Genomic DNA, 26,853 nt, shown 5'->3' on the forward strand with positions numbered 1-26,853 from the left:
TTAGCATCCTTCTTCTCCGGATGTGTAAGGACGGTGTATAGAGCTGTGGCTATTGCATCATCTGTCGATTGGTTGTGTTGGCAGATGAATTGTAGGGGGTCCAGTTTGGGTGGTAGCATGCTGCAGATGTAGTCCTTGACCAGCCTCTCAAAGTATTTGCGTATTACTGAGGTGAGTTGTGGGGATTATGTTGTATACAGCATAAGTGTTGGTCTGTCTGGCTTTATATAACAAGTTTAAAACACAGCATCTACAAAATTCCTGCAATTAGGAAATACGGTTCCTCTGGAACATGAAAATAATTCTGAGTCCTGAAGAAGGTCTCAGCTCAAAATGTTGATTGTTTATTTATTTCCATTGATTTTGCCTGACCTGCTGTGTTCCTTCAGCATTTTATGTGTGTTGCTTTGAAACTAATTCTGTTGTTACAACAAACACAAACGATTCTGCTGATGCCAGAAATCCAGAGCAATACACACAGATTTCTGGAGGAACATATCAGGTCAGGCAGCATCTATGGAGAGGGATAAACAGTCGATGTTTGGGCCAAGATCGATCATCGAAGGGTCTCATTTGTTCATTTCCACAGATGCCGCCTGACCTGCTGAGTTCCTCCTGCATTTTATGTGTTATAGTGGCATATAATGATAAGCACTACCAAAGTTCAAAGTAACATTTATTATTAGAGTTCATGCATGTCTCCACATACAACCCTGAGAGACTTTTTCTGCAGGCATACTTAGCAAATATATAGAACAGTAATTGTAAACAGGATCAATGAACAACAAACTGTACAAATGCAGATATAAATAAACAGCAATAAATAACAAGAGCATGAAATACGTAACAAGATAAAGAGTCCTTAAGGTGAGGGAATCAATTGTGGGAACACCAGACATAGAAAGAGTGTAGTTAACACCTTTTGTTCAAGAGCCTGACGGTTGAGGGGTAGTAACAGTTCCTGAACCTGGTGGTGTGAACCCTGAGGCTCCTGTGCCTTCTACCTGATCAAGTTCCAGATTAATAAACAAGTTGGGCGACATTGAGTCAATGAAAGATCTTCAACCACTTCTCTCTCTCCAGATGATGTCCAATCTGCTGAGTATCTCCTGCATTTCTGTTTTTATTTTGAGTTTTCAATATCTACTATGTATTACTTTTTTGAGTTGTTTTGTTAAGTATTTTGAACTCGGGAATTCTGAAGTCTCAGTTTTACCAGTCTAACATCAAAGTCAGAAGGCATTGGTTTAAGTCCAAATTCTAAGACAAGCATGAATAATTTTAAACATACAGTTGAGCAGACACACTGCTACAGACTGAAAGAGTGCAACACTCTCAATGTTGGACCCTTTCAGACAAGACATCAACTCAAATTGCGATCTTTATTCTCAGTTAGACATAAAATATCACATAGTACAACCCGAGAATTTATGTTTGGAATCATCTATGCCTGTCTTATTTTCCTTATCCTTAGTTCCCCTTTTACCCATTAGTGGAAATATTTTTGACATCCACACCAAAGCTCCTCGGTTCTGCCTTTTATACCTTTGCTAGAGTAAATAATTTTTCATAATGGAGATTGGAAATGTTCACAATATTCCAAAGTAAACTTTATGGACATTGAAGAACTTCTAAGGGGCTGTCACTGTTCTAACAAAATGATGGCCAACATACAGTAAGCTCTCACAGGTAGCAATGAGAAAAATGCCCAATATTTGTGTTGACTGAAGAAGGATTCCTCAGGGTAGGACATACAGTGAATGGCAGGGCACTGAAGAATAAAGTAGAAAAGACGAATCTAGAAATACAGAACTGTAACTCCTTGGAAGTGGCGTCACAGGTAGGTAGGGTTGTAAAAGGAGCTTTTGGCACATTGGCCTTCATACTTCAGTATTATTTGAAGTTATATAAGGTGTTGGTGAGGACTAGTTTGGAGTATTGTGTGCAGTCGAGGGAAGTTGAGGAAACACATACCAGTCCTCACTGAGGGATGAGAAGTGAAACAGGTGAGCAGGTTCAAGTCCCCAGGTGCCAACATCTCTAATATGTGCCCAACATACTGATGCAATTGCAAAGAAGAGGTGACAGTGGCTATATTTCATTGGGAGTTGGAGGAGAAGTGGCATGCCACTCACAAATTTCTATGGATGTACTGGTTGCATCACCATCTGGTATGGGGTGGTAGGCACTGCACAGGATCAGGAAAAGTTGCAGAAAGTTGTAAACTCAGTCACCTCCGTCATGGGCATTGGACTCGTCAGCATCCAGGACACCTCAGAAAGGCAGCATCCATCACTCAGGAAGCCCACCACCCAGCCATGCCCTGTTCTCATTGCTTCCCTCTAGGAGGAGATACACACTCAACATTTCAGGAAGAGGTTCTTCCCCTTCGCTACTAGATTTTTGAATGGACAGTGAACCCATGAACACTACCTCGGCATTTTCCCTCCCTTTTTGCACCACTTATTTAGTTTAATGTTCTTATATATACATAGTAATTTATAATTTTTATTGCTATATATTGCAATGTGCTGCTACTGCAAAACAACAAAATTCATGAAAAAGTCTAGTGATATTGAACCTGATTCTGATTTAGTCTGGTCACCTGCTGTACCTATAAGGAAGCTGTTAATAAGACTGGAAGAGTACTGAGAAATTTTACAAGCATTTTGCTGCATCTTGAGGACCTGAGTTATAGGAAAAGGTTGAATAGGTTAGGACTTTATTCCCTGGAATGCAGGCGATTAAGAGGAGAAGTGATAGAAATATACAAAATTATGAGAGGGTATAGATACAGCAAATGCAAGCAGACTTTTTCCACCGTGTTTGGGTGAGGCCAACACTGGAGGTAATGGGTTAAGGGTGAAAGGTGAAACATTTAAGGTGAACCTGAGGGGGAACTTCTTCATTCAGAGGGAGGTGAAAATGTGAAGTGTGCTGCCAGTGGAAATGATGAATGCAGGTTTGATTTCAACATTTAAGAAAAACAAGAATAAGTACATGGATTGGTAGGTGTGGAGGGCTATGATTCAGGTGTAGATCGGTGGGACTAAGCAGAATAAATGTTTAGTACAGATTAAATGGGCTGAAGGGCCTTTTACCATGATGTGGTGCTCTCTGACTCTAATGATTGGCTGGGACTTCAAATTCCACAAGGAAGAACAGTCGTATATGCTTCAAACAGCTAAATCCTCACAACCCTTAGCAACCCCTGCTGCCTGTTGTGGTGCCTTGCAAGCCCTGAGCACATTTTCAGCTCCAGGCATTATGGCAGTGGTCAGAGCTCCACCCAGATGTAGGGTAGCAACTGCCGGTGTTGCAATGGAAGATGCAACATCAGCCATCAGATGCTGCTTCATGATTGGGTCCATGAATGCACCGGCAAAATCTCGTCCACATTAGAAAGTATGAGGATCCAGTATGAGGATCCAGTATGAGGATCCAACTGCTTCTCCTTGCTTCTTGACATTGGGCATCCTCACTTACTGGCAGCCTAGCTGATGCCCTGGCAATTTCATTGTCATCCATTATTGGTTCTGCTGCCTCACATACTTCCCCTCCAAGTAAAATGGCACCTATGTTGTCCTTCCCTCTGATCCTGACCAAAGGCCATCCAATCTGATGACCCACTGCAACGCAGATCCCAGCTTTGTGCTTTGCCCTCTAAACTGTGCATGTTTGGTTATCACAATGAAAAGTCAAAGTAAATGTATTATCAAAGTACTATATACAACCCTAAGGTTGCAGGCATTTACCGGAAAGTAAAAAAGTACAATAGAGTTTAGTTTAAAAAACTATGCATAAACAAAGACTGACAAGCAACAGGCAAAAAAAGACAAATTGTCCAAATAAAATAATAAATAAATAATACTGTGAACATGAATTGTATAGTTCTTGGAAGTCTGTAGGTTGTGCCATTGTGATGTTGAAGAAATAGGTCTGATAAGGACAACTTTGCAATGAAGCATAAGAGATCGAGAACATGGGAGATAGAATATGAGGAGGAGGATGAAGTAGGAAGATGCTATCCTCTAAGAGATTTCAGCCAGAGCTCCATTGGTACATTGACTTGCAGGCATTGCTTTCCTGCACTGGGGACCTCGGTGGCCTCTGCTCCCTGTCCCGTCAGGAGAGGGAGAAGTGTTGGTGAACACCGTGGTGTGGCACTGGTAGTGGACCATCTGGTGGCAAGCACAAAACTTGTGAAATTTGCAAACAGCGCACTGGATATGTTACATTATTTATTTAGACTTAAGCTGCACAACAGGCCTTCCCAGCCCCATGAGGTGCGTTGTCTAGCAACCCACCTATTTAATGCTAGGACAATTTACAATGATCAATTAGCCTAATAACCAGTATGTCTCTGGACTGTGGGAGGAAACTGGAGCTCCTGGAGGAAACCCACACACTCACGGGAAGAACATTCTTACAGAGGAGCTTCATGCTTACTGCTACGCTATGAGGATGAAGCTGCCGGTGCCCAGTGTGTGGGAATGGGTTCAGTTCACTGAGCCGCATCTGGGGCTTGTTGTGCACACTTACCCAGCATCCACGCCATTACTGATCACACTTACCCAGCATCCACGCCCATTACTGATCACACTTACCCAGCATCCACGCCATTACTGATCACACTTACCCAGCATCCACGCCATTACTGATCACATTCACGCAGCATCCACGCCCATTACTGATCACATTCACCCAGCATCCACGCCATTACTGATCACATTCACGCAGAATCCACGCCCATTACTGATCACACTTACCCAGCATCCACGCCCATTACTGATCACACTTACCCAGCATCCACGCCCATTACTGATCACATTCACCCAGCATCCACGCCCATTACTGATCACACTTACCCAGAATCCACGCCCATTACTGATCACACTTACAAGGAGCACTGCCACACAAAAGCAGCAGTCATTCTCTCGTTTGTGATCCATTATCAGGGACCCCAACCATCCAGGTCGTGCTCTCTTCTACCTACTTGGGCAGGAGGTCCTGAGGTCCCACACCACCAGGTTCAGGAACAGTTATTACTCTTCAACCATCAGGCTCCTGAACCAGCGTGGATAACTTCACTCACCCCACACTGAACTGACTCCACAACCCACAGACGCACTTTCAAAGGCTCCACAACTCATGTTCTCAGAATTATTTGTATTTTTATGATTATTTGCACTGTTTGTCTTGAGTTGTTTGTCAGACTTCGTTCATGTATAGTTTTCATAAATATTGTATTTTTTTATTTTCCCGTGAACGCCTGCAAGAAAAGGAATCTCGGTGACATATACATACTTTGATAATGAATTGACTTTGGCTGAGTTGGTGGGCTATGTCACTCCACGAGTGAGGTACTCCGTTTGCCCTTGACTCCCCACTTGTGCGTTCTGGTTTCTCTGTCCCTTGCAGACAGTCATCTCCGTCCCTTCCCCATCACCAAAGCCAGCTCGGAGCACACACACTTCCCTCCTTCGGACTAAGCCATCCCAGACTACATCCACTTCTTCCATACCCCTTTACCGGGTGGCATCTCGAAACCAGAGCTGCCAACCTGCAGTGGGAGCCCATCTCTCACCATCCTGCATCCCGGAGTTGATGGAGCTGGTTTCCCGTGTGCGTTGCCTCTAATCCGCTGGGACTGTCGCGTATCTTTATATCTGGACAGTGGTGTCAGCTGCCTGGAATTTCTACATTTAAAATGCTGCTGGCACTCAGCAAGTCAGGGGACAGCGACAGGAATACGGTTCGGCTCAGTTGTCCTCCATCGCTGCCGTTGAGGGAGCATCGACCTGCGGACTGGTTCCAATTCTTCCGTTGTTATTCGGGATTTGCGGCAGCCTCACACTACCGATTCCACGATTCTTATCTCTCCCCGACGGCAAACGGAGAAACTGCCCGTTCATACAGGCACGAACTCTGCGTTGTACAGCCGGATACAGACAGATGGTACGAATTCTCGCTCAGTAGATCGGCTAAGGAATTTTAGACAAAAGCCGGGTCGGTAATTAAATACTTCCCGAAATGAGCCTGTGATCGACAGCTTCGGAAGTGTACAGCCTCGTCTTGCCCCGCACTATCCGGCTACCCGGCTCTTTCAAGGACACTAAGTGACTCCATAACATTCAAAAGGGAATTTTGCACAACGTGCATGAGGTGGTTTGAGTCTGGGGAGACAAGTCACGCGAACACTCAATGGAGGGAAGGCGCGCTCTCCATAACCATTGTAAAAAGCCGAAGATTTCGCTCTTTCCTGATCTTCATGTCCAGGAATTCTTGGAAACACATCGCAGCTGCCCCCACCTCAAAGGGGCATTTGAAGAGACAGTGGCCTGGTGATTTTGATGCGGGCGGGGTCTGCAGAAGCTCCGGGTAGCCCGAGAGGGAGGAGACGTGCTGCACCGGGCGGGGGCAAGACTGGGGGCGTGCCAGGTCATGTGACTCAGTTCTTGGAAAGTTCCTGGAAAGCGGCCTGCGTGTTTCTAAAGGGAGGAGGAGGGGTGAGGAAGCTAGTGACGGGCGAATCCTCTCCCTCCAATGCAACAGCTTGTTACTGGACTGGAAATATTCTCAGTAGAAGCACAATTTCCGAGTCCGTAGACTTTGCGTCTCCCACACCTTCCCTCTGTCACAACCTCCCTCAGCAGTCGCGCTGCTTCGCTCTCGGAGCTAACTCATTCTCTCCCTCCCATCACCCTACCTTCCTCTTAAACCCTCCCCTCCGGTCTTTTCCTAATCGTCGAGTGGGTGGGGTGAAGCGCCAGAGAGCTGTCGTTTTGTTGACGCCAGTCCCCAGTAAATGGCATTTCCTCTGAATTGTATGGCGCTAGCCCAGAGTCCGGGGTCAACTATCCACTGCTAGAGAAATAATTTAAAGCAGCGACCGTTAATGGGACCCCTCTGATAGCCATGGGACGGAATGGTCGCCCCGTTACCACATTGGCTCTGCTCAATTCTTTTACACGTTCGTTTGTTAACAAGTGTGAGTGAGTACACATCAAACGATTGTTTTCTTTGGAGTGTGGTTAAAAGAAAACATAAAGTGGACCGGTGCACGGGGAAACTGGCAGAGCTCGCTGAATTTCTCCTAACTGAGCAAACTCGGTCTCGGACTCACTGCGCATCTGTCGGGAAATCCTCGGTGTTCACTCATGGGGCTGACTGTCAGATTCCTCACACGGGGGTTCGTTTTCCCAATCTCATGAATCTATGGAAAGGACTCTGCCCACGCCGTCTGGTAAAAATGTCTTCAGTAATGAACCTCGATTTTCCAAGCATAGATGTCTCGCAGGTGATCACAGACTGGAGAATTTCTCTCAGATTCTCTCTCTCTCTCAGATTCTCTCTCTCTCTCTCTCTCTCTCTCTCTCTCTCTCTCTCTCTCTCTCTCTCTCTCTCTCTCTCCCTATCTCTCTCCCCCCCCCACTCACTCTCACCCTCTCCCTCTCTCTCTTTTCTTCTTCCACATATCCAAGAATGCGAGTGAGTCGATACAATCTTGTTTAGCAGAAAAGTCAGTGGAGGTACTTGGTAACGTACATGAGAGTGGAGCTTTTCATTCTTTGGGGTAACTTTTCTTTATTTGGACAATCATTTCGCCGAAGTTTCCAACCAAACCAATGACTTGCCAAGAGGCGTCGGACGATGTGAACTCGATGCGGACTGACCGGGGTCCCCAGCGAGCGTCGAGGGCGCCGGACAGCGACCAGGACCGCATTTCGGCGGCCATGGCTGATCTTCGGAGGACAGGTATCCATCCAGCATGCCTTCGTTCCATTGCAACCTGTGTGTGTGACTGGTCTCTCCAGACTAAAACCTTACTGCAAAGTCCCCTTAAAACAAAGTATATCTGGATTTTCAATTCTTCGGGTATTTTGGGAATGGACACATTTGTAGCAATTCAATATTCTTATCTCGCGTCTCGATCTTTGGCGAAGTTTATTGGAAAACTGTTTACAGAATCTCTTTATTTTCATTGCCCATTACTACTGCTGACTATAAACTCGAGATCTGTACTTAAAGAAAAGCCTCTAAAACGCGCTATATTCCTGAAATTGGCTAAAGCTTACGCGGGAATGATGTTGTATCGTCGCCGTATTTGAAGATCTCCATTCGCATCTCCCACTTTACCGAACAAAGTTTTCAATTTCTGTTAATCTGCATGAAAAAAATACGTATGTTGTTTATTCCTTTTAAGTTACCAAAGCCGCCCTATTGGCGATGCCTCTGAGTTGATGATTTAAAATGACTGAGACGCCATAGACTTGAATAGAAAATATTATGATGAACGAGAATTGACATCCGAAAAATGTTAAAATCTTCAAAACTAAAACTGAGATGTCGGGGCGGGTTGTGAGTTAGTTTGCGTGTGGATATGAAAGTGTCGTATTTGAAACGATCTTCAGAAGTAAGTGGTATCAGATTTTACCACTTCCGAAAAAAAGATGGAGTGGATAAGCTGAAGAATATGTGCACAGAGAATGGTGGGGAGGGGAGGGGGAATACACGGGCACCACGCAGCAAGGCCGTGCCACTGAGTTTTATGCTGTCAAGCTATTATCCTGGCCAGTTCCATTTTTGGGCAACTCCAGCCCATTGGGGTAAAAGCTGGCGTGAGCATAAGGAAGTCCGATTAACTTTAAACATCTCAAACCTAAACTATAAAACGATACCTTAATTACTGGCAGAGACTTTAAGGTGTGTCCACACTTCCGATTTGTTTATGTACACTTATTTTAATTATTTTCTTAAAAGTACTACCTCCCCTCCCCCATGAAGGGAAACAAAATCCGCTCAGCGGGGTTCTAGGGGGGAGTCATTGCCTCTGTTTAGACAAGTGAAACGCGCAGCTGGGCATTACATAACAAAGGATTATTTGTGGAATCAGGTTACAGTAGATAGTTCTCACCCTCTTGGGTCCTTGATGCATTAAACTCTGTTGTCTGGCTGGCTGAGATTGTCCTCCCAGCCTCTGTTCTCTATCCAGAGGAGTTACTGCAATCGGCTTCTGCTCCTGCACTTGGCCAAAGCCGCACTCCGGGGGCCTTCCAGCTTCTGTTTGTATGTGGCATCTTGGTGATGCCATTGGAAGAGAGAATGCTCACGTTTCCAAGTATGGCTCCAGGTATTCCTACAAGAGCTCGACTAACTCGGTCTCCTTGCACCACTCCTCCGTTATTCAATGATAGGTGAGCCAACATTTCTTCAAGTAAACGTAGGCTTCGTAACCATTGCGGCCCGATCGGTTGTAATAGGCAACATTTTTGGGCCGGGACCGCTCCACACGCTCTAGTGTTTGTTGCCATTGACACGCAGTCAGATTTTGCGGTGGTCTGCAAACTGCTTATTCATCTAACAAACGCAAAACGCTTCAGGAGCTCGTGCTGGAGGCGCAACACCTCACCCTTTGGGTAGCTTCCAACCTGACCGCGTGAACATCGATTTCTCTAACTCCGAAAATTTCTACTGGCTCCCTTCCTACCCCTTCTCTTCTCCTCGCGTCCCTCTGGTACCCCTCCTCCTTCCCTTTTTCCAATGGTCCACTCCTCTCTCCTATCAAATTCCTTCTTCGGCCATTTACACTTCTATCAGCTGCAGCTTCTCATTACATCCCCCTTTCCCCACCCACCCATCTCCCCCCGTTAGCTGGTTTCATCCAGTGTCTGCTAGCTTGTGCATCTTCTCCTCCGCCCATCGTCTTACTTTGGCTTTTCCGTCCTTCCTTTCCACCCTGACGAAGGATCTCGGCTGTAATGATGAATCTTCTTTCCTCTCCATAGATGCTGCCTGACCTGCTGAATTTCTCCAGCATTTGGTGTGTGTTGCTCTGGATTTCCAGCATCTGCAGAATCTCTTATGTCTATTCTTCACCTACAACTCTTGCTTTCCTACACCCACCCATATCGGCCCGCTGTCTGAGTCAAGAACATTCATTGCTGGCTGTCTGAGTCAAGTCCATTCATTGCCGGCTGTCTGAGTCGTCCATTCATTGCCGGCTGTCTGAGTCAAGTCCATCCATTGCCGGCTGTCTGAGTCGTCCATTCATTGCCGGCTGTCTGAGTCAAGAACATTCATTGCCGGCTGTCTGAGTCAAGTCCATTCATTGCCGGCTGTCTGAGTCAAGTCCATTCATTGCCGGCTGTCTGAGTCGTCCATTCATTGCCGGCTGTCTGAGTCGTCTATTCATTGCCGGCTGTCTGAGTCAAGTCCATTCATTGCCGGCTGTCTGAGTCGTCCATTCATTGCCGGCAGTCTGAGTCAAGAACATTCATTGCCGGCAGTCTGAGTCAAGTCCATCCATTGCCGGCTGTCTGAGTCAAGAACATTCATTGCCGGCTGTCTGAGTCAAGAACATTCATTGCCGGCTGTCTGAGTCAAGAACATTCATTGCTGGCTGTCTGAGTCAAGTCCATTCATTGCCGGCTGTCTGAGTCAAGTCCATTCATTGCCGGCAGTCTGAGTCAAGTCCATTCATTGCCGGCTGTCTGAGTCGTCCATTCATTGCCGGCTGTCTGAGTCGTCCATTCATTGCCGGCTGTCTGAGTCAAGTCCATTCATTGCCGGCTGTCTGAGTCGTCCATTCATTGCCGGCAGTCTGAGTCAAGAACATTCATTGCCGGCAGTCTGAGTCAAGTCCATTCATTGCCGGCTGTCTGAGTCAAGAACATTCATTGCCGGCTGTCTGAGTCAAGAACATTAATTGCCGGCAGTCTGAGTCGTCCATTCATTGCCGGCTGTCTGAGTCGTCCATTCATTGCCGGCTGTCTGAGTCAAGAACATTCATTGCCGGCTGTCTGAGTCAAGAACATTCATTGCCGGCAGTCTGAGTCAAGAACATTCATTGCCGACTGTCTGAGTCAAGAACATTCATTGCCGAGGGTCTTGCGCGCTGTAATACTTCTGAATATCCGCAGCATTTAGAAAAAAACAAATAATGGATCAAGAAAATTTTAAACGCTTAAATGTTAATTTAAGTACATTTTACAAAACTCAACTAATTAAAAAATGATTTAGTGCATACCGGTCTCACTCACAACCCGCCCCAAGTTAGCATGAATAGAATGAGCAGGTTGTGGACCGAGAACAGGCAAGACTTCCAGCAGGGCGCTGGCCATTGGCAGCAAGTTCACTTCCGCACTCTGCTCCACCGGTAGCGCAAAATCGGTGTAACGGGTCCATCAAGTTGTGGACTTGTGTTTACAAGGGACTCCAGACTTGGTGGTTCCCAACAAGTTCCAACTATTTAGCTTTTTGCAATTATTGGTAAAAATCTGCAAAAATATGTATGCCTATAAATGGTTTTGAGTACGTTATTACTTTGGCTACGCTAACATTGAAGTTTGCTTAAAAACTGAGTTAGTTGTACTGTGTGCAAGGTTTGTTTTACCTAAAATTACTGTACGTGGCTATAATTGGTGTCGTCAAAGCCTTGCCTGCTGCTGATTAATGATTTCTATTGAACAATTGTGGACTGAAGTGAAGTTTATATAAGTAAAGGCAAGAGCTATAAATCCTATCAATTAGTGGGCGAGGGTACTGGAAACTTTGCTGGTGAAGCTCTTACGGGGATGGTGTTATATCTGCAGCTTACTGCCCTCCTACCCTTCTCTCGATCCAAAAGCTCTTGTTGATTTATCCACTAACTTATATACGTCACTTCTCAAATGGTCACGTTCTGTTACTGATGTAAATCAATCAAAACAGCAGGAAAATAAGTTAATCATTAATCTGGATTCTAATACGTAAACAACTGCAATTGTTTGGATTCCCACTGAGAACTTGGTTCTTTAAAGGGACTGAACCTATCCGCGAAGCCAGCATTGAACCTGGACCGCCCACTAGCTCTGACCAAGTTGCCCATTTCTCTGACGCATTCACTGTTGTTCATTGTTAGAAGTTTTCATTGTTGGTTTTGCGTGGTAGGCATTCCCACTGAAATTTACAAGAAACTTCTGCAAGTTGGTAACTTTATACCATAAAATCTTTCAAAAGCAACTGAAAAAATAAGTGGCTTTATAAAAAGCATTTGGCCCCTGTAATGTCCAGGATTGGTTTGCGTTCCATGAGAGTGTCTAGAGAGGAATTTTGTTCAGTTTTTATTCCCTGGCTGTTTCTAGTTGTGCTTTATTTTGTTTGACCCAGAAGATTACATCAGTTCACTTGGAGGTGGAAATTATGAGTCAATTGGTTAGCAAAACCACTTGGTGGAACTGGGCTGCAGATTAATTTATCAGGCAGATGTTTTGACTGGGAAGAACCTGATTACTTCTACAATGACTTTAAGGAGGGTATTCAAGCATTTTGACCAAGGGATGATGAAGGAGCAAAATACAGAAAGGCTGTTGGTAAAATTGTCATGTTTATAACCTGACTATTTCTTGCAAGCACTTCACTGTATTTCCTCTATTATAACAGTGCCTCCACTTCCAGATACAAAACTTCACATTCAGGTAAGAAGGAGAATCGTCTCACAGTGATGGCTAGATAATTGGTATTTTGTTGGCTGATTGTGGGACAAGTGTGCTGTACAGCTCTCCTGGTTATCTCATGAACAATATAACAGAATAACTTCCTTTGCACTCGCTTAAGGGACCAAGTGAAGCCATAGTCTAACATTTCTGCAAATTAAGAATGGCAGCATATCTACTGATATGGAACCTTATTTATACAGAGGCTACAGTTTAGATTTTCAGCTTCAATGTAGATCTGTCTTAACTAGGAACAAGAGTATTAACAACTGATCCTCTGACAAGCACTGGAACAAGAAGCAGATCAAAGATATTCCCATCAAAGGAGCTGAATTAGGTCTTTTTCAGCACATTGAGTCTGGCCACTGTTCTACCATGACTGATTTATTATCCCTCCAATGCCAATTGATTAGTATAGAAAATTGAAACAATAATTGTTACCTATCATGAAAGATATCTGAATCTTAGATGATATCGCTAAATAAATAGATAATTGGTGCTTTGAACATGTTCTGCACTTGTAAAGAAATCCAAGGGCGTAAATGTGACCCCAACAACATCAGAGAAAAGATAAAAGAGACTTGAATACGTAGTTAAGAACAGAAATGGAGAGGGTGGATAGTTTTCTCCCCTTTACAAAGGCAGCAAGCTTGTTATAGAAAGCTTCTTAAACCTAATCCAAACAGGAGGAAAATAAATACAGTAACTAAAGAGGAAAAAAGCCTAAAATGTTTGCAGATATGGAGCTGATTTAACTAGATTCTTGTATGGAATAAAACAAACTAATAAATGTACACATATAAAGGAACATGGGGCCAGAACAGGCAAAAGTAATTGACAATGATAATATCAGATTGAATTATTATACCAGTCAAAACAGAGACTCTTCATTGACCTGATGCTATTTAGCTTTTGGATGAATTTAAGAGGGCAGATGTTGGAGTAGTGTAAAACTTAAAGCCACAAATGCAAAATTGTGTCTAAAAATTCCAGAGGAAGTTTCAGGAGAAGCTCTTTATCAGAGACTGATTAGTATCAGGAACTGTTATCATATAAAGTAGTTGAGACAAAAAGCACTGAGTTGAAGTAGATAAATAAGTAAATAAAGAGAGAAGGAAATAGCTGGAAAGGGTAAATGTAATTGGACTGGTAGGCTGTTGATTTGTCTATGCATCAGCTTGCTGGGCTAAGTGGTCTGTTTCTCTCTTGTTCACTGGAGTTGTGACAAAGACCAATGCAAACCCTGCTGTCAAATTAAGATTGGAGCAACTTTATTTAATCATTACTACTTTCACTATAATCATCCTGGATTTGCACCTGTAATTGAAGGAGAGATTGTGTCATAGTGTAATATAAGTGACAACAAACTAACAGGTAACCTAGATCACACAAAGTACACTGCAGATGCCGTGGTCAAATCAAGATGTACAAAAAGGCTGGATGAACTCAGCAGGTCAGGCAGCATCCGTTGAAATGAACAGTCAACGTTTTGGGCCGAGACCCTTCGTCAGGACTAAAAAAGGAGGGGGTAGGGGCCCTATAAAGAAGGTGGGGGGGAGGGTGGAATGTGCCTGGTGAAAAACCAATCAGAGGAAAGATCAAGGGGTGGGGGAGGGGAAAGCAGGGAGGGGATAGGCAGGAGGTGAAGAAGGTCTCCTCTTCTAGCTGCCTATCACCTCTCTCATGATTCTGCCTTCTTCTTCACCTCTCCTGTCTATCCCCTCCCTGCTTCCCCTCCCCCACTCCTTGATCTTTCCTCTGATTGGTTTTGCACCTGATGCATTCCCCCCTCCCCCCACCTTCTTTATAGGGCCCCTGGCCCCTCCTTCTTCAGTCCTGATGAAAGGTCTCGGCCTGAAACGCTGACAGCTCCTTTCAACGGATGCTGCCCGACCTGCTGTGTTCATCCAGCCTTTTTGTACGCCTTGAGGTAACCTAGATCTCCTGATCTGTGCTTTTATTAAGGTCAAAACTACTGCCTTTGTAACCATCATGACAAGTGTTTCACATCAGGGAGCACACAGCAGGGGTTAGGTCCTTTGGTGACCTGATGTTGGTGGGTCAGGGTGGGGAGATTCATATATGTGTTCAGCAGCTTGAGCTTGACCAATGTTAAATATATGCATGTGTTGAAAGTGTTGGTAACTGTTGTGGTGCATCAGTGTAACGTACCCAGCATCTCAGCGTCACTCTATCAACAATAGCAAGTTTGTGTTTACTCAGCAGTCGAAAAGGCAAGCTTTGGACCTCAAGAATTTTGTTCAATGGTAAGGGCTCGGAAACAAATTGTGGAGATTGGGTGATCAGGAACTGGACAAGGAAAGGAATTTCTTAGTAAGACAAAAGGATGTGTTTTGGCTGCTTTGAAAACCATGATATATCAAGTGTCTTTATAAATCTTAGATAAGAAATGGTGTGTAATGTGGGTCTAAAATGAGTAAAGATGTAATTTCAATACTGAAATCTTCCTTTCACACTGTGTCACCTGCTGTGGGGTGTGATAATGTTTCCTGTTGCAGAGAGTTTTTCCCCAGTTCTACCATTGCGTATCTAGAGTAGTGTGAGGCTATCCATCAAAGGAGCAACAAACTAGACCATTCCACCCTCAGAAATATGGCCTGTTCCCTCCACTTTCTACACCCTTACTGATAACATCAATTAGCATGTAGACACTAGTTGTCATTCAAATGGAGGAATGCTGCTCTCTTTGCTGTAAATAAAATTGTTGAATATGGATTAAAGTCAGTGTAGCCGCTTCATGCTATGTTCCTTTTCTGAAAACACAAACAGGAATCTATTTCCACACCCTAACACAGAACACCCTGATATTTCCAAGAATTGATAAGGTTTGAGTAGTCATGGGCACTAGTAGTTAATATTCCCTTTCTGCATTTCCCATTTAATGTACTGGAAGCCTGGGATTGGGCTCTCTCAAGATTTTGGATCTTTTAATTAACATACTGAACTGTCCGGCACATTCGCTCTTCACCACAGTAGAGTAACAGTGTTGATCAGCTTAATATTAATACAAGGCTCCTGCTGGACACCACAATCTAGCATTCAGTCACCAGTTAAATTGATATAATGGCCAACTAAACTCTACAAATCATCATAGCAATCTCAAAACATTATCAAATGGACTGGATGACCGTCCATGTAAAATCAATATTGAAGCAATGTTTAATTTTGAAGAGCATTTGTGAATCGAACAAAGGTTATGATAACATTTTATTTCATCCTTGCATTGAAAGACAAAAGTTGTGGGAAAATTCCAACTGGAATATAATCATTCATTTCTTTTTCTCGTATTTTAAGAATAGATTAAATGAAAAGGTTAATGAAAACGTTTATGTTTATTAAATTTAATCAACTAAAATGCAGATGTGTGAATTAACCAATACAGTTCCTTCCAGTGACTCACCCTCTCACTGAGGATTGTACCTACTGCAGCTCAATTAATCAAAGTATTTTCTTATTAATGTCTTCATGAACATATCATTGCAAGGAAGCATAAGTATGAGGTCTAATGCAAGATTATCTTTAATATTTAGTAATATCATTGCATCCCCACCCAGAAGTTTCCTTTCTGCTTCAACAGTGCCATTACATTATGATCTCAGGCACACAAACCTGGAGATGTACTGTAGGTCTCTTTGTATCAAGTTAAAGGAAGAGAAATGTAAAATCTCACAGCAAAGAAAACAATCCAGTCCATTGTGCCTGCTCACAGGTACAGCATCTAATAAACCTCAATCGCCTGCTCTTTCACTTAGAAGGTAGTAATTTTCTCCCCTTCAGCTACTTCAGCGGCGAGGTGGTAGTGCAAGCAGCTGAGAGATTTCATTATTTGGTATTTCCAGTGTGGCCGCACTTTCAAAGCAAGTTTCCCACTCGTTCGTTTACCACCTCAATGTCCTTTTGCTCCATCGCTGTGTTCATGACCAGACAATGTCTCCTGATGGCTTTTTGATTTTGGCTGTTGTTGTCGGAGAAGGTGACACTGGTTGGCATTTTGGTAAATAACCTATTTGTGATTTGCCAGTTAAGGCTCTCTGGGTGTGTCCTTGTATTGGAAAGACGCAGGATCAGTAATTTAAAGGAATGGCAATTTTCATGTAAGTGATTAATATATAAACAAAGCAGCATTGTGGTTAATTGGCTGGAATTATGTCCAGAAGCCTGGACTATTGATTCAGAGTCAAGTGTTCAAATCCCACCTTGACCTCAGCAGACTTTGACTGAAATGACAATGGGATAAGAAGCTAGCCAAAACAACTGATGGTTGCAAAAACAATATCCTTGAAGGAAAGGTCCCTGCCACTCATACCAGCTCTGATCCACTGTACATGTGACTCCAGAACTTGTCAGTTCAGAAATGATTATGATGAGTACCCACATCTTGTCAGTAAATGAGGACACAATACAGGTAGCAGTTTTCGCAGTGAGTAGTTCTCTTTGAAGGAGGCTGTAGATGGGAAAAACTGCCTTCTATGTTATCCACTGCCTTTCGGGTACCTGATTTTGATCATCCAGGAACCTGAGTTTCATTCAGCAGATTCTGTTTCCAACCTTGCTGTGGTACCAGTGTTTTCATTCAAATGTTCTCCGCTGTCTGTTTTGCTCTAGAATTGTGTTGTTCACCTACATTGTACAACTCAAGATCTCAGCAAAGCACAGCTCGATTGCCCTGACTGGTAACTGCCTTCCTCCTCTGACTAAGTTGGAAACTTTTATGGAGGCTCCTAATTCTGATAAACACAAGAGATTCTGCAAATGCTGGAACTCCAGAGCATGTTGGAGGAACTCAATGGGTCAGGTAGCATCTATGGAAATGAATGAACAGTCAATGTTTCAGGTGCCCCTTTCTCCCATGGTCCACTCTCCTCTCCTATTAGATTCCTTCCTCTCCAGCCCTTTACCTCTCCCACCTATCTGGCTTCACCCACTCCCCATGTTTTATTCTGGTGTTTTTTCCCTTCCTGATACCCAAACCATCAACTGTTTGTTCATTTCCATAGATGCTGCCTGACCTGCTGAGTTTCTCCAGCATTTTGTGTGTGTTGCTCCTATTTCCGGTGCTGTCCGTTTGAAATTTATCCACTATTGCAGCAACAATCTGCAAAATGTTTCTCAAGGGAAACTGTGGAAGCCTGAGCTTTTAGTCATTTCAACCATTCTGAACTTTAAATGACCCGATGAAGAAATGTTCAGTCTTGCCTCAAGTTCTTTGGCAAATTTCCCAATCCATGATAAAGTGTACTGGAGATGTTAAAATCTACTCCATTCTATAAATGATAATGATAAACTTACTCTGGCAAGCAGGTTGTTTTACTTACTTGTATGAAGTCTGAAAGTAGGTACTTTGGATACAAGTTCCCACGCACATCCAGTTGTCCTAGTGGATTCAATTCTAACCCAATGTCCATGGTCTTCTGCTGCTGCAGCCCATCCACTTCAAGGATATGTTGTGCATTCAGAGATACCCTCTCGTTGTAACGTGTGGTTATCTGAGTTACTGTCGTCCTCCAGTCAGCTTGAACCAGTGCGGCCATTCTCCTCTGGCCTCTCATTAACAAGGTGTTTATGCCCGTAGAACTGCTGCTCACTGGATGATATTTGTTTCTCGCACCGTTCTCTGTAAACTCCAGAGACCGTTGTGTGTGAATTTCCAGGAGATCAGCAGTTTCTGAGATACTTAAACTGCCCCGTGAGGCATCAACAGTCATTCGACGGTCAGAGTCACTTAGGTCACATTTCTTCCCCATTGCTCTGAACAAGTGAACCTTCCACGTCCGCGTGCTTTTATGTGTTACAAATGGTTGGATACTTGCATGAACATGCAGATGCACAATAAAGCGCCACTGAGTGTGTATGGAAGCTTGTTCATATTGTGCTTTATCAGTCACAAAAGGATGATGTAAATTATTTATTTATGTCTACAATTAAAATAAAGTGTTTCATCGGTCTATAACCATAGCACATTAAAATATAGCCATTCCTCAATTGAGAAAAGGAACGTATTTCCAGAAAACATTTTATAAATTAAGGAACGTGGGCAAAAATAAATATGGGCATTCAGGTACAGTATCTGTGTGGACAGAGGGTTCTTCAGTTGTCCATAGCCAAGAATGCTACAGTATATGAGGATTTGTCCTATGTATTTGCAAGTTCCTATGAGGCCATAAAGAACATCTCCAAAACCCCGGATGGCACAAGGTCTGATCTGATTTCCACCTTTCGAATCTGTCCCCGTCCTCTCCCCCCAATCATGGGGCTCTTCTGGTAACGTGGAATATCTGAAACTAGAGCACTGGTATGTTCTGCCCATGACTGAGAGTGCGTCACAAGTCTTATTTCAGAGAAAGAATATTCCGTTCTTCAGTGGTGAGATTTTTGGACTCTTTGATGACAAATGCTGAAATGTTAATATTGCAATAGCAACAGCCAGTTCACCGCTAAGGTGAAACTAGGTGCGAAGTCTGACGAAATACTGCATGTGGTTGGGCTGCTGAGAAACGATTTAGGGTCATTTGGTGCTGTTTCTAAATTGTAGTAAAAGGGGTCTTAGTGACATAGAACATTACAGCGCAGTTCAGGCCATTCGGCCCTTTAAACTTACTCTAACCCTTCCCTCCCACATAACTAACCCTCCATTTTTCCTTCCTCCAAGATCCTATCTAATCTAATAGCCTCTTAAATGTCCCTATTTTTTTCTGGGGCTTCCACCATCCTCAGCAGCGAGCTCCACGCAGCTACCATCTCAGTGACATCCCTTATGTACTTCCCTCTAACCACCCAGTATTAGAGGGAAGTATACAAGGGTGTCAGAGGTAAAATTGATGCGTGTCCCATCTATCTATGCCTCTTATCATCTTGTACACCTCTATCAAGTCACACCTCACCCTCCTTCACTCCAAAGAGAAAAGCTTAGCAGGCTCAAGCTATCCTCATAGAACATTTCGCCATCGGCCAACACAGTCCGAGGATTATGCTGGGCGGATCGCCACGTTTCCGGCGCCAACATAACATGCCCACAGCTCACTACCCCTAACCTTAATCTGTATGCCTTTGGGAGGCCAGAGATCACGGAGAAGGTAAAAACTCCAGAGGGAATTGAACCCCAATCAGTGGTCACTAGTTGTCCTAACCGCTGTGATTTGATAATAACTGACTGATGACTCTGGTGTATTGGCACACAATGAAAGCCATTGCGCCATTCGCGGTGTGATGGAGCAGACCATTAGCGCACTGAAACAATGCTTCCGCTGCCTGCTCTGTTTCGGAGGAGGCTAATCAGCACGGGCCAAATGCTGGTGGAACACAGCAGGCTAGGCAGCATCTATAGGGAGAAGCGATGTCCACGTTTCGGGCCGAGACCCTTCGTCAAGTCCAAAAGGGGCACACACCACAACCAACCCTAGGCACTTCCCGATTAACCCTGGCTTCAGCCCCACAAACCCTAAGCACACCCCGATTAACCCTGGCTAAACCACCACAAACCCGATGTCCTATGTCAAGAGGGGCAAGATTCAACAAAGGCAAGTGCTGGACCTGGTTAATGAAGGTGTGGGCCAGATCAAAGTGGCAGGGTCGCGTGAAACTGAATCTCAAGTGACGAGATCAAAAAGCACAAGAGGGCTGATTCTCAAGTCCTGACGAAGGGTCTCGGCCCGAAACGTCGACATCGCTTCTCCCTATAGATGCTGCCAGGCCTGCTGTGTTCCACCAGCATTTTGTGTGTGTTGTTGTTTGAATTTCCAGCATCTGCAGATTTCCTCGTGTTTAATCAGCACGGGAATGTATTAAGGATCCTGTTGGCGAGTTGAGTCCTGCGTAGGAAGACAGGCGGAAGACACGGGAGGGAGGTAAATTGGGAAGCCATTTAGGGAGAGCCGCTCTGAGCAAGGTGTTCACGTCCTAATGTGATTCCAGAACCCCCAAATGAATACAGAATTACTGCAAAAGTCGGACAGTATTTGTGAATGTGATCAGAATTTCATGTTTCAGGTCGCTATTTAACTTGCTGAGTATTTCCAGCATGTTTTCCATTGAATCTATTTCTCTTTTTAGTCTGCCTCTACCACACTTTACGGTCTCTACGAGAACTTGCAGAATGAACTTTAAATAAATCGAATTCGTAAATAATAACACCCCAGCGTTTTGAATGGCGCATTGGAAATTGTTTTGTGTGAATGACTTCTGATGCAAAGTGAATCTTTCAGGTCCTGGTCAGCCTTCTGTCGGTGCCTGGTCACCCCAGAGCCACAGGCTGGTCCGGGACTCCGAGCCCGATTCACTCCCCATGCCCTCTCATTATGAGGCACTAGGTGGCTGCTCATTCCGAGATTGAGGCTGGCTGGGTAATGGCTGCGTTCTGTGCTGGCAGCGGAGAGGCGGGGGAGGGACGGGATGATTATTCACCCCTATTACTTCAGGTTGCAGAGACTCAAAAAACTGCGAGGGTAAGACGATCTGTAAAGTTATTAATAAACAAATAAGAGCAGAAAATGCTGGAAGCATCTGAGGAGAGAGCAACAGAGTTAATGTTTCAGGTCAATGATCTTCCATTAGAATTCCCACACTGACCAGTGCGGCTGGTGACATTCGGCGGTGAAACCCTCACAGGCTGGACACCTATAAAAAGATTCACTGGCTGTTGTTGGTTGTTTTAGCAAATGACGCGAAGTTCCGCTGTACACGTGATAAATAAATGAATCTGAGGTACACTTGATGCACGGTCTATGGTTTGCAACGAAACTCGCTCGGCATAAACTGACAGTCTTGCCATTTTTTTCTGCTGTCCTGACTGCAGGATACACCCGGGAGAAGTAGAGCCAACGGCGGGTTTGTACTCCGTGGAACTATTGCCTCCCAACTGGGGAGCAAACCAACATGGTTTTCTGCACGAATTTGGTCGGAGAACAGCTTGTTCCACTCCACTGATATGGTTAAACTGTAACGCCAGAAGTCGGAGCTTCCAGTGGAAGTGCGGTTACAGGAGTCTGCTATTTGTGTTAAAATGGAATCTGTAACTTTGGCACCTGACACCGGGTTTGCAAGCTCTACACAAAAGAGATGGTCCTGCGCAAAGGACATCTCTGCATTGCATGATGTTGAGCACATTTGCATGCAGATTTCCTCATGGTGAAAACCAACAACCTTCTACTAGTATACTTCTCGAACGGAGCAATTAAAGTGGTCCAGGGCTCTGAAAAGGATTGCCAAGATATGTTCAAAACCAATCTGTGGCAGGACACAGAAACATTTGTGAAGGGCAAACGCTCATGGGTGACACACAGCTGGCAAGGTTTCTGGGCTCTTCCAGAGTAAGGTGTCAGTGTGATGCTCTTTCTGATAAGGGCAATCATACCCATGGCTATGCTCGGGTTAGCCTTGATGGCACCCAACTGCAGTCGCCATTGAGATCATGGCTCAGACAGGATGGTTTTTGGGACAGTGAGGGGAGTAGAGGTCAGGTTAGAGTTCAGGGACAGTGATGTGGGGAAGTCAGAGGTGAAATTAGTGTTTAGGGATGGAGATGTGGAGGGGTTAGAGGTCAGGCCTCTGTACTGTGCTTTGGTTCCAGCGATGTGGATGGATGAAGAAGGACATTGACAGACCAGGCATCCGCTCTGCCTTGAAGGCCACCAAACACTGGTCCATGTGATGGAGACACATGAGGACCAGTCAGTCAGAACACCCGGAGGTCGAGCCAGGAGTTTAGGGTCCTGCCATCGGTTAGTCCAGGGGTCGGTACTGAAGGTTGGAGCCTATAGGTCAATTGATAGTCTTGAAATTGAAGTCTGATGGCTGAACCTTGTAGAATGGAAGTTGGAGCCTGTCCTGGAGTTGAAGACTGTCCATGTGTGTGTGGGTGGGTGGGTGAGGGAGGAATAGGGCTTGTTTTGCTGTTGTTTCATTGCTTGTTGTGCTCTATATTGTTCTGCTGAGCATTGTGGGCATGCTATGTTGGTGCCAGAATGTGCGGTGTCACTTGTGTGCTGCCCAGTATGTTGCTAGGTTGTGTTGGCTATTTTAGCAAATGCTGCATTTCACTAAGTTTTGACGTACATGTGATAAACAAATCTGAATCTGCTTCCAGGTTTAGTTGGTGCACAGTCTATGGTTTGCAACAAAACTCACTCGGCATGAACTGGCACTCTTGGCTTTTTTCCCCGCTGTCCTGAATGCAGGATATACCTGCCATTGTCTTACCATGTGCAAATCTCACCTCAGTGCCACAATCTAAATTATGTTCTTTGTCAATGCCAACTGGTTACTACGAGAATGAAATCAAGTGACAGTATGTATTCATCAATAGTGTCTTGTTGTTCTGGCTAAGTTACACTTCCAGGTGATCTGAAATGAAAAGGGGTAAAGGTATGGTGGACAGGAGAATTACGTGTACATGCTTGCACCGTTTACATCTTCTGAATCACAAAGAGATGTGTGTTGGGGAGGAGATAAGAGAAGAAAAGGAAGATGAGGTAGTTTCAGTTCTGTTGCAGGCCACCTCCTCACCACTGGCAAGGGCCAGCATGGTCTTCTGCACGAATTTGGGACATGCAGGTGAAGCTTCCCGAAGTCCAGTTAGTTAGTTCTTATTGTACCTGGTGTTCCAGCTTGTCAATATAGAAAGATGGAGTTCTGCTGGTGTGTCTCATAACCTGGAATGATATGACAATCATGGCTGAACAGGTGGAAGTGGATGGAAGCTGAGGATATTGCAGCTGTGTTAAATGTGTGAGGGCATTGGTGCATTTATGAATGTTGGGTAAGAGTCCTGTTAGGTAGATGTTATTGGTAGATGAGTGATGGGATCTGAGGGATTAAAGACAGGAGAATTAACATCTGGAAATACTTTGTGCAACACATTAAGTGCAAGCAATTGCCCTTGACTCCTTGTAAAAGTAATTATTTTGTCAACACCACTTCTCTGTAACCTTGTCCATATTCATTGTCAGAATGCAAGGATGTCCCTTTTACAAAGAGATGAGGAGGAATTCCTTCAGCCAGAGGGTGGTGAATTGTGGAATTCATTGTCACCGACAGCTGTGGAGGCCAAGTCATTGGGTATATTCAAAGCAGAGATTGTATTGTTCCATTTAATAAGGGTGTCATAGATTACAGGGAGAAGGCAGAAGAATATATTTGAGAGGGATAATAAATCAGAAATAATGGAATGGTGGAACAGACTCGATGGACTGAATGGCCTTATTCTATTCACAACTGATAGTCTTATTGTTTTATGATGTAACTGTTGGAGTAATCTTTACTTTGACTGCTGTTAGAGATCAGTTGTACTTGCTACTCAGTTTTCTTGAAAACAGGAAATTCTGGAAACTCAGCAGGTCAGGCAGCATCAGTTGGGAAGGAAATTATTGTTTCTGAACAATAGTCTTTTTTTTGAGAATGAGGAAAAGTTAGGAAACAGGAATACTTTAATTTGTATTAAAGAGGGTTACCTCCCATTCCCAAAGAAGGAAAACGAGGGAGATTTGGTAGAGGTATACAATATTATGAAAGGTATATACAAGATAAATGCAAGCAGGCTTTTTCCACTGAGGTTGGGTGAAAAGCTAGGTCATATGTTAAGGGTGAAAGGTGAAATATTTAATAGGAACCTAATGGAGAATTTCTTCACTCAGAGGGCGGTGACAGGTGGAACAAGTTGCCAGCAGAAATGGTGGATGCCAGTTTGATAGCAACCTTTAAGAAAAGTTTTGATTAGTGCATGGACGTCCATGATCCAGGTCAAGGAGACAGGACTAGGCAGAATAATAGAACAGCATGGACTAGATGGGCTGAAGAGCATGTTTCTGTGCTGTAGTGCTCTTTGACTCTCTGACTCTACAAGTGCTGTGGATCGAATAGCCACTATAGATTATTCCTTAGTGGAGTTCAGTGGCAAAATAATGAAAGTGGGTAGGTGGGTGTGTCAGAAAGAATGGGTTGCAGGACAAGGAATACAGGTAAAAGGAACATTATCAGTGATGAGATTGCAATGTTGGAAGCCAATGTGGACACAATGAATTGAATAGCCTATGTAATAACACTGCAATAATAAGCAAGAAAGTTTATAAAAGAGTCAAAGAGAGGGTCTTTTTCTCTGGGGCAGATGCATCAAATACTTGAGAACACTTAATGTGGGGGAGGGGCTTAAAAGAGTTGTGCAGAGCAGATAATTTTACAAAGAGAAGGTGGGTGCCTGAAATGGGCTTCTAGGGGTCGAGATGGAAGCAGATATGATAGAGGCATTTAAGGGGCTTTTAGATACACACATGAATATGCAGGGAATGAAGGGATGTGGATTGCACACAGGAAAAAGAGATTTAGTTTAATTTGGCATCATGTTCAATACAGACATTGTGGGCTGAAGGGCCTGTTTCTGATCTGTACCCTTGTGAATGTAACAGTGGAAGATGGCAGCAAAGGAATCTCCAGTTGCGTGAGAGCAGTATGTAGCACCATTGATGTTCTGGAGTATGAGGTGAAGGAAGGAGCTTGACTGAACTGTTGACATCATGCTTACGGTATGTCTCTATAGCATGAGAATGGGCAGGGGCACCACATGTGGCTTGTATCCTTGCATATACCACCAATTGATGGCTGAAAACATATTGTAAACCATGTTGTTTTTCTAATGAACATTACATAAAATTTCTTTGTGTTTATTTTGTGAGCTGCTAGGTTGCGCTGGTATCACCCTGGAGTTTTCAGAAGCCGCTATACAATTTATATATATATTTCTTGTTTATTGCAGGGTGGTACTGGGGAGCTCTTAATGCAAATGAAGCAAATGAGAAGTTAAAGGAAGCTGCTGAAGGAACATTTCTGGTGAGGGATAGTTCACATCGTGATTATTTTCTCACTATCTCTGTAAAAACTGTTTGGGGACCAACCAACCTGAGAATTGAATACCAAGATGGCAAATTCAGATTGGACTCAGTGATTCTTGCAAAACCAAAACTGCAGCAGTTTGACAGTGTGGTCCACTTGGTGGAATACTACGTGATCTTATGTCAGATGATACAGAATGCCCAGCATCTGGCACCACAGAACCGAAGTGTCCAGCTGCAACTGACCAAACCACTGTATAACAAGACTCCCACTCTGCAACATTTCTGCCGAATTAATATCCATAGAGCAACCAAAAGGATTCATGAACTTCCTTTACCAAGCAAACTGAAGAAGTACTTGTTGGAATACAAGTATCAGGTTTAATTTTTTTTATTTAATGGAAAAGGAAATCTAGGAGACAAATTATGCTCAAAGTGCTTTTCCCATCAGGAACTTTGCCCAAGTCTCTTCTGTATGTCCTGTAAGTCTATTGGAGTCATCTACTGTATCCAGGGCTCCTGGAGCTGCCTTCTCTACATCAGTGAGACGTGATAAAGATAAGAGGGACCACTTTGTTGAGCACCTTTGCTCCATCTGCAACAAAATGTAGATTTTCCCACTGGCTACCTATTTCAATTCTACTTCCTAGTCCCATTCACGGCCTCCTCCACTGTCACAGTGAACCACTCTCAGGTTGGAGGAGCAACAACTCATAGTTCATTTGGGTAGTCTCCAACCCGACCGCATGAATAATGGATTTCTCTCACCACAGGTAGTTTCTCCCTTCTCCTCCTTTTCGCTTTTTCCATTCCCCATTCTGGCTCTCCCTACCTTCTTTTCTTCTCCTCATCTGCCCATCATCTCCCTTTGATGGCCTTCCTCCTTCCCAGGGTCCACTTTCCTCTCCTATCAGATTCCTTCTTCTTCAGCCCTCACCTCTTCCACTTATCAACTCTCAGCTTCTCACTTCACCCCCTCACCCACTCACTTTCCCCACACTCCTGGTCTCACAAATCCCCTCACCCACCTCCATACTCCGGTTTCTTCTCCTTTCCTTTTATGTCCTGATGAAGGATCTTGGTCCAAAATGTTGACTCTCCATAGATGCTGCCTGACCTGCTGTATATTTCCAGCATTTTGTGTATATTTTTTTTTGTCTATTTTTTTTTGTAGAGTATTGTCTAATCTTGCCACCGCTTGAGTCTCTTTGCCCAGTTGTTCTGGTCATTCTTTTACTGGAATGGGATATTCAGGAATTGCAGCAGCAAAACTGATCCACTTGGAATGCGATTCCTAAACTGATCCAATCTGAAGAAACCTAACCTAGCAATTACTTGTTACCCTTTGAATAGATGTTCCCTTTGGGTTGTATTGTTTGGGATATTTCTACTGAATAAAATAACTAAAAGATCAACAGTTATGTTTTTCAGTCTTGATTTCCCTTAGCTTAAACACACACTAAATTGATATCCATTGCTCCTGTTACTTATGTACCAGTTTACATATTTGTTATATGGACATCTGTTTGTCTTTACCT

At 43.9% G+C, this 26,853-nt stretch overlaps 1 protein-coding gene across 4 annotated transcripts; it reads left to right on the forward strand.

Moving 5' to 3' along the window:
- Window positions 1-457: 457 nt before the first annotated feature.
- LOC132403922 (suppressor of cytokine signaling 2-like) lies at window positions 458-26,853 on the forward strand. 4 transcript variants are annotated; one of them, XM_059987752.1, is made up of 2 exons: window positions 458-6,995; window positions 25,240-26,852. In XM_059987752.1, exons 1-2 carry the CDS (start codon window positions 6,929-6,931, stop codon window positions 25,698-25,700), a joined length of 528 nt encoding a protein of 175 aa, XP_059843735.1. In that variant the 5' UTR covers window positions 458-6,928; the 3' UTR covers window positions 25,701-26,852. The 4 variants fall into 4 exon arrangements, with proteins under 4 accessions (XP_059843735.1, XP_059843734.1, XP_059843736.1 ...); XM_059987751.1 differs by lacking the exon at window positions 458-6,995 and adding an exon at window positions 7,005-7,300 and having other exon boundaries at window positions 25,240-26,853; XM_059987753.1 differs by lacking the exon at window positions 458-6,995 and adding an exon at window positions 7,005-7,246 and having other exon boundaries at window positions 25,240-26,851.

This window comes from Hypanus sabinus, chromosome 13 (assembly GCF_030144855.1).
Source record: "Hypanus sabinus isolate sHypSab1 chromosome 13, sHypSab1.hap1, whole genome shotgun sequence".
NCBI classification, from domain to species: Eukaryota; Metazoa; Chordata; class Chondrichthyes; order Myliobatiformes; family Dasyatidae; genus Hypanus; species Hypanus sabinus.